Below are 13,177 nucleotides of genomic sequence, written 5' to 3'. Positions count from 1 at the left end.
CCTTTTAAAACTACATCAGGAAAAAGGAGGATCAAGATGCAAGAAGCAGGCTAGCTACAGAGGGATCCAATCAAATAAAGTCAGTATTGGAACTGGGCTATAAGTCAATGGCCCCAGGCAGACTAAAATTTCAGAAACTTTAGCTTAATGTCCAACTATATTCTCAGAATAATGTAGACAAATATCTGTTCTTGCCTAAAGACCACATAATCAAAGGTCAGCTCTACAAAGTACATCATAAAGCCCCAACAATGATGTAGGGGGTCTTAAGCTTTATTAGTGGCACAGGTGTTTGTAGGAAAAGTCTAGGTGGATAGGAGTGAGCAGCCACTGCTAACTCACTCACCCTGGAGGGTGTAGCTCAGTTCTGGCTTGCCACAAGGACGTACCTACCCTACTAGGACACTAGTTGTTACACCCAGTGGAGTCAGAGCTTGCCAAGTCCTTGCTGTCTAAGTGCATTAGCAATGTAAGCCACAGGAAAGTCAACGTGTATGCACATTTCACCATGGAGGACAGTAACAGCTCAGAAGAGCTTATGATGACAGAGGTGGGGTAGGTTGCCCCACAGCACCAGCAAACTGGCTTGAGCCTTACTACCAGACTACCACCAGGCAAGGAAGAGTTAACTGGAATTCCCAGGCAGGAATGATTGTGCCACAGGGCACTCACCTAGCATGGAAATACCACCTCCCATCTCCCCAGAACAAAAGGTTCAGTCTGATGCATGTAAAGGAAACATCAGGTGAGGTCTTGTGGGGAGTAAAAAATAAGAAGTTATGTACCTACCATAACGTTCCATGTTAGTTGTCTTCTCTCGCCTTCTTTCTTGCTTGATGGGTTCGGAGCCGATCCTCGGCTCCGACTCGGCACTTGCTTTAGCTCGAGAACTCCTTTTACCAGCTCGAGGCAGCCCCATATCCCATGATGCAAGGCAGTAAGTACCCAGATCTCGTTTGTTGACAAAGGGCAATAACACCAAGCATAAAATACTTCCCAAAGGAAGAAGAAACTTACAGATGGAAAAAGGACCAGGTCTGAATGGTCTTTAGCATAATAGTTTCTTATACAAGGTCTGTCCAGGCCAGGGGGAAGGAGGGAGGGTCGAAGAAAGAAGGCGAGAAGACAACTAACATGGAACGTTATGGTAGGTACATAACTTCTTAATGTTAAGTTGTCAATCTCGCCTTCATTCTTGCTTGATGGGACCGCGTCCTAGCACCTCTATCCTGGGTGGCTCAATGGAACAAACTCTTGAGGACTGTAGAGCCAAAACTGGCTCTGTCCCTGGAGGCCAAGTCCAATTTGTAATGGGAAACAAAAGTGTGAGGAGTGGCCCAAGTGGCAGCTGCACAAATAGTGTCCAAAGGCAGTCTAGCTTGAAAAGCTGTAGAAGTAGCTAAACTCCTAGTTGAATGTGCTTTAGGTTTTGAGCACAGCTGTTTTCCCCTGATCGTATAAATTTCAGTGATGACCGAAGAAAGCCATCTGGACAAAGTCACTTTAGAAACAGGAAGGCCTTTTTATTATCCGCATAGGAAACAAAAAGTTGATCAGATTTTCTAAATTTTTTTGTTCTATCCAAATAATATCTAAGCTGACGGTGGACGTCAAGATAATGTAGTTTTTGTTCGGCTCTATCTGAATAGTTAGGAAAAATACAGGAGATCAATGGATTGATTCAGATTGTTCTTTGAAGCGACCTTAGGTAAAAAGGATGGATTGGTTCTCAAAGATACTCTGTCTTTGTGAAAAATCAAATAGGGGTCGAACCGAAAGAGCATGAAGTTCAGACACCCTCCTGGCAGATGTAATAGCCACTAGGAATAAAGTTTTCCAAGAAAGATATTTCAGGGAACAAGAAACAGCTGGCTCGAAGGGGAAGAATCAAGGATGTCAGCACTAAATTTAGATCCCACTGAGGAGGAGGATTCCTGATTGGAGGCTTTAGTAGGAAAATTCCTTTCAAGAAGGCCCTGCAGAGCCTATGGGACATAATATTATGATCTGCTATCCCGACATGAAAATTAGAAATAGCAGCCAATTGAACTCTGACTGTGGAAGAAGAGGAGCCTGCATGAAAAATCTCTGCTAAGAAGTCCAGAACTGCCTGAACAGGGGCAGTAAAAGGATCAATATTTTGGGCCTTAGCCCAATAAGAGAAACGTTCCATTTGCTTGTGTAAATCCTCCTGGTAGAGGATTTTAGTGAAGCTACTATGATGTCTCTAACTGGGTTAGAGATCAAAGGAAGCCTGGCTAAGGAAGGAAGTGGAGCAACCATGCTGTGAGGTTGAGAGAAGGGATTGACCGGTGCAGCTGACCGGATTGGTGAATCAGTAGATCTGGCACTGGGTCCAGATGCCACGGCTGCACCAAAAGGTGATGATGGAGGAACGGGAACCAAACTTGTCGAGGCCAGTAAGGGGCAATGAGAATTAATTTGGCTCTCAAAACGGTAGCTTTCTGGATCACCTGAGGGATCAGAGGAAATGGAGGGAAGGCATAAAGAAGTCCCTGGGGCCAATCCTGGGTCAGAGCGTCTCTGGGGGGATGGCCTGACAGAGGAAGAGGCTGAAGAAGTCTGGACATTTGCTGTTTTGGGGAGTAGCAAAAGATCGCAACATGGACGACCCCATTCCAGAAAAATCTCTTCCGCTATAGATTGCTTGAGAGACCACTCGTGAGGCATGAGGATAGCTCTGCTCAATCTGTCCGCTATAATGTTGGTTTTCCCAGGGATATACGTTGCTACCAGAAACCGATGAGAGGAGATCGCCCATTGCCAAAGTCTGAGCGCTTCTCGACACAAGGGGTAGGACTTGGTTCCGCCCTGTTTGTTGATATACCAAACTACAGACATGTTGTCTGTGTGGACTGCAATTGTCCCTACGGGAAGAAAGTCGTTGAGGGCTTGCAACGTTAAAAGCACTGCTCTCATCTCCAGGACATTTATGTGCAGATGGTACTCGAACGGTTGCCACGTCCCATGAACCATCCTGCCCTGATAATGAGGCCCCCACCCGATCAGGGAGGCATCCGTGGTGACAGTGGCTATCGGGGACGGGGGTACAAAGCACCTGCCTTGGTGAAGCTGAGACGAAGTGATCCACCAAGCAAGATGTTGTTTGCATGTCTGTGTCACCAGAATCTGGTGACGCATTGGGAGTTGCTGGTATGACCACTGTGTGAACAGCATCCACTGAAGGAGGCGCATGTAGAATCGAGCCAGGGGAAGAAGAGTAATGGCCGCAGCCATGAGACCTAATACCTTTAGAACCATTCTGGCCTGTACTTTCTTGCTGGCCAGAATGATCCTGACATGAGTCTGAATGTCTGAAACTCTTTGTTCTGTAAGGGTAGCTGACATCCGAACAGTGTTTAAGTTTAAGCCTATGAAGGTAATAGACTGGCAGGGCGATAAGGATGACTTTTCAAGTTGATTGAGATGCCTAAATGAGAACAAAGGTCTATTGTGTAATCCCTGGCTTGTATAAGCTGATGCCTGGTGGTGGCTGACAGGAGCCAGTCGTCGAGATCGGAAACACCTGGAATCCTTGACGTCTCAGGTGAGCCGTGACCACTGCCATGCATTTGGTGAACACTCTGGGGGCTGTAGTGAGACCAAAGGGCAGGGCTCTGAACTGGAAGTGACTGGACCCCAGCCGAGCGGAGAAATCTCCTGGAGTGTCTGTGAATTTTGATGTGATAGTACGCATCCTGAAGATCTATTGAGCACATCCAGTTGTCCTTCTGTAAGAAGGGCAAAATTGACTGAAGAGTGACCATTCGGAATCTTGTCTTCCTGACAGACTTGTTGAGTCTGTTGAGATCCAATATTGGTCTCCAGTCTCCCGTCTTTGGGGACCAAAAGAACCTTGAGTAGATTCCGGCTCTGAATGGTCTATTGTAACTGGCTGAATGGCTCTTTTTTGCAGTAGTTTTGCGATTTCTAACTCTGCAATTTCCCTTAGACCGGGTGGTACATCTGGAAGGGAACTTGAGGGAAGGACTTTCCTCGAAAGGAATTATGTAACCCTTGGATATGATCGACTGTACCCATCTGTCTTGAGTGAGGGAATGCCAGGCTTCTGGGTACAGTGATAATCTTCCCGACTGCCTCCAAGGAGGGACAGCCGGGCAACACCTCAGGGATGTTGAAAGGGCTTATCAGAGAGAGGCTCCCTGTTTCCCTGGTTCTTCGGACCCCCTCTGCCTCTAGAGCGGCGTCTGTTGTTGTTACCCCCTCTGCCTCTAGGGGTAAACTGACCACGTGAATCTGGCGTGACTCCTTGGGATTTACGGAACCACATCTTCCCACCCTTCTGTCCTTTGGGATAAGGCCTAGAAGGGGTGGAAAAACGGACTCCAACAGCAGAAAGAGTCTTGCCGTCCTGCTCACACCTGGTCAAGGTTTCCTTCACCTGAGGGCCAAACAAAGCTGACCCATCAAAGGGAGAATTTGTGAAGGACGCCTTAAAGGGATCCGCAAAATCACATAGTCGCATCCAGGCTTGGCGTCTAAGAGCCACACCTGTGCCTGCGGCTCTACTCACTCCATCCGCAGCATAAGATATTAGCCGCATGGAGGAGTTAGCAATGGAATTGAGGGTTCCTAGCTGCGAAGCAATCTTTTCTTGAGCCCCTGCAGCTGTAGGATCCTGAACTACTTCTCCCAGCTCCTTCAGGATATCTCTCTGGAGTCTGGTGAAGTGACAAAGATAATTCAGCGAGCATAGCAAAGGTCGCTGAGGAAAACATCCGCTTGCCGTACCTATCCATGGTCCTAGAGTCCTTATTAGGAGGATGGACGGGCACGGAAGGATCTGCAAGTTCCTTTTGGTGGCGCAGCCACCACCAAGGCATCAGCGGGACACCCTTGGTAAGGAATTGTTTGTCACTCGGGGCAGTGATGAATTTTGAAGGCCTCCTAGGGACTGGCTCTACAGAGTCAGGAGCTGCCCACGCCTTTCGTGCAATAACCTGCATAAGGGGTCGAAGGCGGAGACACCCAGGAGGTGGAGGGCCGAGATCCAAACGCCTCTAGGTATACTGACTCATCCTCAGAGGGATTGTTGGTGGGCCAGTTTCCCCTCTGTTTCAGAAGTTCTAGGATGTCTGAGAAGGAGACATCCTCAGAGAGGATCTAGGGATCCCTCTGACTCATCAAAGTCAGTATCCAGTGACAGACTCGGGAGTCTACATGCTTCCTCTTACAAGTCCTCTTCCTAGGAGGATCTCCCGAAACATCAGGAGAATCCTCGGAAGAGGGGGAAATTCCCAATGGGGAAACCTGAGGCGGAGGATCTCTGGGTCCTGTAGCAAGAGAAGTGGCAGAGATGTCAACAGGTACTATAGAGGGAGGAGCTACGGGAACAGACTGCTGACTGATACCAGTGGCCAGTACACTCTTCATTACCTCGAATGCTCCCTCCCAGGCAGGTCCGAGAGAACCCGCCCCGAAGAGCTAGGAACTCCGGGACCACCGAAGGGAAGTCTCCGAGGCAGATGTCGGAGCCGAGCTCACCAAGGCCGAGGCTCCAAGGGAAGAGCGGGCTCGGACAAGGGTCCGATGCCACTCACCCCTCGGAGGAGACCATGGAAGCCCGACCACCGAATCCCTCTAAGGAAGAGGAGATAAGAGTAGAGGCTGAAGGAACAGAAGGGGGTATCTGTCCTCCAGCCGTAGCAGTAACCATGCCCGAAGACTCCAACTCCAAACTCTGGGGTAGAGTTGAAGGAGGAACTGTAACGGGGTGTGGACTAACAGTCGTCTGCTGAGACGGACTGTGTAACATTTGGGCCAGTACCTGTGACTTGAGTAATCTACTGACCACTCTCTATAGGTCATGATCTGACAACCTGGATGACCTTGAAGATCGGCTCCGATGGCTCCGTTCCGATAGAAGAGGCCGGAGCCAAAAGTATCGGCTCCAAGGAAGGAGACCTCGACCTCTTCCTGGAATGAGCCATCGGAGCCGATACTACAGATCCTGTCGGAGCCGACTTCGGAGCCGACAGAGCGTCTCGATGAATCGGCTCCAGCGGAGCCGACACACCCACCAAAGTAACGGTGTCGGAGCCGATCGGAGCCGACACCGATGCCTGTGCCACATGGGTGTCGGAGCCGATCGGAGCCGACATCGAAGTGGTCAAAATAGGTTCGGCACCGATAGCCATCGGTGCCGAGTGCTAATAAAGCCAGAATCGGCTCCAGCGGCCGATCTCGACTCGTCAGTCGGAGCCGAGGCCGCAGGCTTAGGAACAGAAGCCTGGGCCTTGGAAACTCTTGCTGGTTTTGATGGAGCCGACTTAGCCGGAGAGCCCTCCGGCAGAAGGCCCCTAAGAACCAGTTTGTTATGTCTCTCCTGCAGGACTCTCTGGCTGAAGGAGTGACAAATAGCACAGGAGTCCTGCAGGTGAAGAGGGCCCAGACAATACAGGCAAGAAGTGTGACCGTCTGTCAGAGACATCTTCTGACAGCACGAGTCACACTTCTTAAAACCTGAGACCCTCTCCTTTGACATGGTGCTGAAAACACACACACACACACCAGTCAAATTTAACTTAAATAAATACCAAAAGGTATTCTACAAAACCAATACACACACCCTAACAGGGGATGGGAAGGGTTTTTAAGATACACTAACAAAAATTAAAGGAGACAGGGATTTCTGTCAGAAAGGGAATAAAATAAGTTTAAAACTATCAAAACAAGGTTTTTTTAGTAAAAAGGGGCTTAAAACTCACAAAAGTGAAAAACTTACCAGGAGCTGGTAAAAAGAAGACCTCCCAAGCGGGCAAAGCGAGATCTGGGTACTTACTGCCTTGCATCATGGGATATGGGGCTGCCTCGAGCTGGTAAAAGGAGTTCTCGAGCTAAAGCAAGTGCCGAGTCGGAGCCGAGGATCGGCTCCGAACCCATCAAGCAAGAATGAAGGCGAGATTGACAACTTAACATTATATATTTTAACACTGTAATCTGCTGTCATTATGTACACACTGCATTACTTAATGTTTTCAGTATTATTACTTTTGTGTATTATTATATCTGTTTATGAACTGCAAATTTGATAAATATGCAAGCTTCCTTTAAGTTGATTTATTTACTATGATGTTTTTCTACAGTGCCCTACAATTACTATCACTATTACTTTATATTAAAACACTGCTGTTGCATGTTTGCCTTACATTGTGGCTGAAAGCATTCCTTGGACCAGCATGCATACCCAGTTACAAAGTAAAGTAAGTAACTAAATAAATGAATGAATGGCTAAAGAAACAAACAGAAGTACAAGGGACACCTAATTAAACATCCATCATCTATTTTAACAAAATTTTAGCATATGGACATGTCCCTGATCTACGACAACAGGCTACAGGGATACAACACACAAAGGTGGTGGGGCACAAAAGACCCACAAAACTTCAGCAAACTGACAAATATTCTGTGAAAAATCAAGGACAGTCATATATGGTCTTTCGGCTCTTCCCGGTTAGGGGCAGCCACAGTGGAACTCTGGTCCGCTAATGATTGGCAGTGGATTTTTATGGTGCAGAGTTGCCAGCCCGATGCCCAACCTTCAAAGAAGGCACACCCACTCACGCACGCACCTGCCTGCATGCCTTTAGACATCACTCGACCGCAGGGAGACATGCAGACTCCACACAGATGGTGCTCCAGCCGAGAATCGAACAAGAGAACCTCTTGCTGTGAGGCAACAACACTACCCGCTGCACCACCGTGGCTACCAAGGACAGTCATAATGGAACTTATCCAAAATTATATAGCATACCTGTTTCACTTACATGTCAAACCTCTGTTACAAGCACAACAGTACAGGTTTGATATGGGGATATCCTCTCTTTTGAATCTTGTAACATTTTTTGAAGAGGCAAAACCTGACAAAGGTCTGACAGCTTTGCAGATCCTGGATAAGCAGCATGCGCTACCTGAAGCTATTGACTCCTCTTAAAGAGAATAACTGACAAATTAAAAGCATCAAATGTCACTACACTGGATAGTCATTAGATAAATCACTAGTTGTTTTTGTGTCTTTCAGCTTATCCCGGTTAGAGGTCACCACAGCGGAACTCCAGTCCGCTAATGTTTGGTAGTGGATTTTTATGTGCCGAGTTACCAGCCTTGATGCAAAACCTTCAACGAAGGCACGCCCATTCACGCATGCCTCCACACAGAAGACGCTCTAACTGAGAATCGAATGCGACAACATCTTGCTGTGAGGCGACAACGCTACTGCAGCACCACTACTGCGGGTAGATAAATATAAATCACTAGTTACAAAATGGAAAAACAACTGGAGATTTTACCTCTGTGTTTCAATGGGGGTTACCAGTGGTACCATTAAAGCATTGTACTGGGACAACCTATTCTTGGACTATTCTTTTCAGTTATAAAAGTAATAAATGTGTTACGGAGAACCAAATATGCTGATTACTGCAAACTGGGTAATACAATCACTTGAATACAAATCATCAATGTTCTTAAATTTAGTCTGCAAAACGTTACAAATCTGGTGCTGTAGTAGTAATAACCTTAAAATTTATGTCAGAAAATGCAGTGTCATATGTGTCAAAAACAGTAAAAAAAAATAATGATTGTAAAATAAATTACCATAGACAACGACACCACTGAAGATTTAGGAAAAACAGAATTCTAAACTGCATGTCTGATCACCCACAGGGAACTCACAACACTATATTACACTTCCTTGAACCTTCCCATTTTTAATACAGTGCCTTCTTTTGTACACACTGAAATATTTTGAGGAAAAAAGTTTCCAGAATTGTAATTCTATCATGTTTCTTATAGTTTTTTTAAAAGTGATCTCTGCCTGCTCAGTAAGACAATGTCTGACCTTGTTCTGCTTGAACTACTATGTTTAGAAAGTGCCAATGGAGGAGCAGATTAAGGAAACCAATATCAAGAACAAATATCAATAACAGAAAAAAATATGGTATAAACATCACACAGCACTTTCCAAGATTATACATTAATTTATTAATTTCCTTTAAAAATGTTCTTGATAAAGATATAGGAAGTAAGAAGCATCAACAAGGTGGTTACAACAATCAAGTTTTATAAAAGCCAGTAGATTGTAAATTTGACAATCAAACTTATGATCCTACTTTCAAGCACCGGCCTGCAAACAGTTAGCAAGAACAGTGAACAGTTAATATTTCTAGTTAGTGGTACATAGTTGTACATACTATGTATAAAGTGGAATAAGTGAGAAATGAGAAACTGTCTTCTACTTTTACTCAAGTTCATGATAAGGAAGAGTCTAGATATCCTGTGTATTCAGGACTCAAGCTGGAAGAGCACTGCAGTGCAGTCTCTTGTTCTGGGGTCCACTGGAAGAGCACTGCAGTGCAGTCTCTTGTTCTGGGGTCCACTGGAAGAGCACTGCAGTGCAGTCTCTTGTTCTGGGGTCCAGAATCTACTACTTAGAAGGGACAGACTAGAAATGGTATAGGAACTATGTGAGATAAAGGGCGACTCTAGCAATCACACTCCAGAGTGAAGATGAGGCAGTCTTCATTACCACAGTCTCTGCTCCACAGCAGGCCTGCAAAGATGAGGAAAAGAGTTGTAGGGTTTTCTTGATAAAGCAGGACAAAATTAGCCATTCTTCATAAGTGGGGTGTGACTGCCCATTTTAGGACAGGCAGAACAGGATAAGAGGACTGAGAGGACCTCATGGTTGGGGACAAAAGAAATAATGAAGGAGGAACAATTCTTTAAGAGCTAAGGGTGGCCAGCACATGGTTCACTACGACAGTCACAAGATCACCTAAAACTGTTGCCAACATGTAACTTATATAGACTTTCTTCAAGTCAGAAAAGGGTACTGGGGTCAAATCGGAGATTGCAAACTTAACTGTAATAAACAGTCAGAGCCCTGCATAAACCACAGGTGATCAGAATCATTTGCAAATAGTGGTCACAGAAGGCTTTGAGGTAGGATGAAGACAAACACTGACTGAATTAAAATCAAAGGAGTTCCAAGAAATCCACAGGACTCTAGCACCTCTGAAAAAAGAGGAAACGGGTTGAGTTGAAGAATGGAAGCATCTCAGAACATGTGTAAAGACAGAGAAAAGTCATGTGTGAAACTGGGAAATGAAGTTAAGGTATGCATAGAAAATTGGTGCTGGCAAGCAAATGAAAGGAGTACATCAGGAAATACTTGAATGAAGAACCTGTACTGTAGCCTATAATGACAGAGGAAATAGAACCCACCGTCAGAGAAGTACGTAGTGCACGAAGGAATGACAAGTCAGGGAAACAGCTGTTGGTTATGTTAAGAAAGAAATGGCTCAAGAGGGTACTGATAGTTGTATGGAGAGAGAGGTATATTCCACATGACTGGAAAATAAGCATTCTAGTGTCAGTGTACAATAACAAAGGGGATATCCACAACTGCAGCCAGTACCAAACTCCTGGGACACTGCATGAATGCATTTTAGAAAGTGATTAATAAGTATGCAAAATAACAGAAAGTAATACAGAAGATGAGCAGTTCAGATTCAGAGCAGGATGCAGTTCAACTGACCCAATGTTTGCAGTTAGTGCAGAAAAAACTTCAGATGATAAACAAGTTCAACTGGGCATTCATAGACTTGCAGAAAACAAATGAAAATGTACCAAGGAAGTTGATTTGGGTAGAACTGCAACAGTTCAGAGTCTTGGAAACATTGATAGGGTCACCTCTAACAGGCCAAGGTGAGGATTAACAGTGCTGCTGTATACAAACAATGTGGCACTACCAGCAGGAAATTTCAGCAAGTGAAACACAACTGGAATACTCAACTGAAGGCACATGTGATGAAACGGAGTACAGACAAGATAGTAGTCATGGCAGTAAATGAAGAAAGAATGAAAGAATGATATAGAATGAGGAACAGTAGAACAGGTTTAACACCTTCATGTAGCTGGGAGGTGGTGTTGTGAAGAAGGAAGTATGAATGAAGAGGTCAAAGCAAGACTCAGAGGCCCTACAGCCAACTGGCACAAAGTGTCAGGGGGGAGGAGTGTGTGATAGAACAATACAAAAGAAGATGGACAACAAGGTGCACAAAACACTGCTGAAACTAGTGCAGATGTATGGTACAGAAACCTCTGCAGTGAAGACACAGCAGCTAGGAAGCCTAAGGTGATGAAGATGAAGTGCCCAAAACAGACAGTAGGACACTCTGTGAGAAAGATGAAGACATGAGGATGGACATTCCAGCAGAAACAAAAGTAGCCTTGATTACAGAAAAGATCAAGGAGAACATATTAATATGGTTCAGACACGTGCATAAGACAATCTGGTAAAGTAGACTTGGAAGTAAACAGAAGACAAGAAGAGAAAAAGGATGTCTAACCAAGAGGTGGAATTTTGTGACAGAAGACAAGAAAACAGGTGGGCTTAACTGTTAAGGAAGGCAGAGACTGGCTCTGACTCAACAGAAGTGTCAACAGTTGACAAGACACTCCTCCAATCCACGTAAGAAAAGGGAAGCCTGTTTTTAATGATGATGATCACGTCTCTCAACTTTCTGGGTTTTTGCAAAATGTCCAGAATTTTTACTCATATTTTTGGTCTTCACATAAAATATATGTTTTTCTGGCAAACTGAGGATCACTAAATATCCATCAGAAAATGCACGCTAATGCAAGATCAGCAACATTCCAAGTTTATAAGAGAAATACTTATGGATGACTGGCATGAAGATTTTACTCATTTGGAATATACAGTCAGTCCTACTGGTCAAGAATTTTGTTGCTTAATTCTTTGCAAAATATGCTAATGATCAAAGTAATGCATTAAAGTAGTGAAAAAGTTGGTGCAAATAACTTGCCAGTCTGCACTATGCTACTGCTTTTAAACACCTCTTGGACTCTTGAAATTCTATGTATGAAAACTGTGCTTCTTACCTTGGGATTCTTGATGACATTTCTGCAAGGTAAAGGGTAGCCAGGCAGGGAATTCTGTAGAGACTGCGTGGGGGTTTTTTCTGTAGAACTTTCAGAACCCTTTTCTACCATGATGTCCCCGTCTGGAGTTTTGGAGGGGAGCAGCAGACGCCTGCGTACAGCGGGTGAGCTTGCTGGGGTGCTCCGAGGGGAGTTATTAGCTGTGCTGTAGGGCATTAAAAAAAGAAGGCTGCGGTTAGCACACTGTCATTATGTACAGAAATAACCAAAAGTATAATGTGCAGAATCACCATTACAATATAAGTATGTACCCACGCTCTACTTCTTCACAAGAAAACCTAAGAGAAGCTTCAATGTGCAGAATCACCATTACAATACAAGTATGTACCCACGTTCTACTTCTTCACAAGAAAACCTAAGAGAACCTTCAATGTGCAGAATCACCATTACAAGTATGTATCCACGCTCTACTTCTTCACAAGAAAACCTAAGAGAACCTTCAATGTGCAGAATCACCATTACAATACAAGTATGTACCCACGCTCCACTTCTTCACAAGAAAACCTAAGAGAACCTTCAATGTGCAGAATCAACATTACAATACAAGTATGTACCCACGCTCTACTTCTTCAGAAGAAAACCTGAGAGAACCTACAATGTGCAGAATCACCATTACAATACAAGTATGTACCCACGCTCCACTTCTTCACAAGAAAACCTAAGAGAACCTTCAATGTGCAGAATCACCATTACAATACAAGTATACACCCACGCACAAGAAAACCTAAGAGAACCTTCAATGTGCAGAATCGCCATTACAATACAAGTATGTACCCATGCTCTACTTCTTCACAAGAAAACCTAAGAGAACCTTCAATGTGCAGAATCACCATTACAATACATGTATCTACGCTCTACTTCTTCTGAAGAAAACCTAAGAGAACCTTCAATGTGCAGAATCACCATTACAATACAGGTATATACCCACGCTCCACTTCTTCAGAAGAAAACCTAAGAGAACCTTCAATGTGCAGAATCACCATTACAATACAAGTATGTACCCACACTCTACTTCTTCACAAGAAAACCTGAGAACCTTCAATGTGCAGAATCACCATTATAATACAAGTATGTACCCACGCTCCACTTCTTCACAAGAAAACCTAAGAGAACCTTCAATGTGCAGAATCAACATTACAATACAAGTATGTACCCACGCTCTACTTCTTCAGAA

General features: G+C 44.6%; 1 protein-coding gene across 1 annotated transcript in view; it reads right to left on the bottom strand.

Annotated features, from left to right (window-relative positions):
* GRAMD1A (GRAM domain containing 1A) overlaps positions 1–13,177 on the bottom strand; it is a 1,293,980-nt gene that overhangs the window by 910,825 nt on the left and 369,978 nt on the right. The window contains exon 2 of the mRNA XM_044079359.1: positions 11,944–12,148. Within this exon, the coding sequence (XP_043935294.1) occupies positions 11,944–12,148 (205 nt within the window). The remainder of the gene's footprint in view (positions 1–11,943; positions 12,149–13,177) is intronic.

Source organism: Protopterus annectens, chromosome 8.part0 (genome assembly GCF_019279795.1).
Source record: "Protopterus annectens isolate FY-2018-M chromosome 8.part0, PAN1.0, whole genome shotgun sequence".
NCBI lineage: Eukaryota > Metazoa > Chordata > Ceratodontiformes > Protopteridae > Protopterus > Protopterus annectens.
Note: the sequence above shows the minus strand (reverse complement) of the source record. Positions and strands in the feature narration are given on the sequence as shown.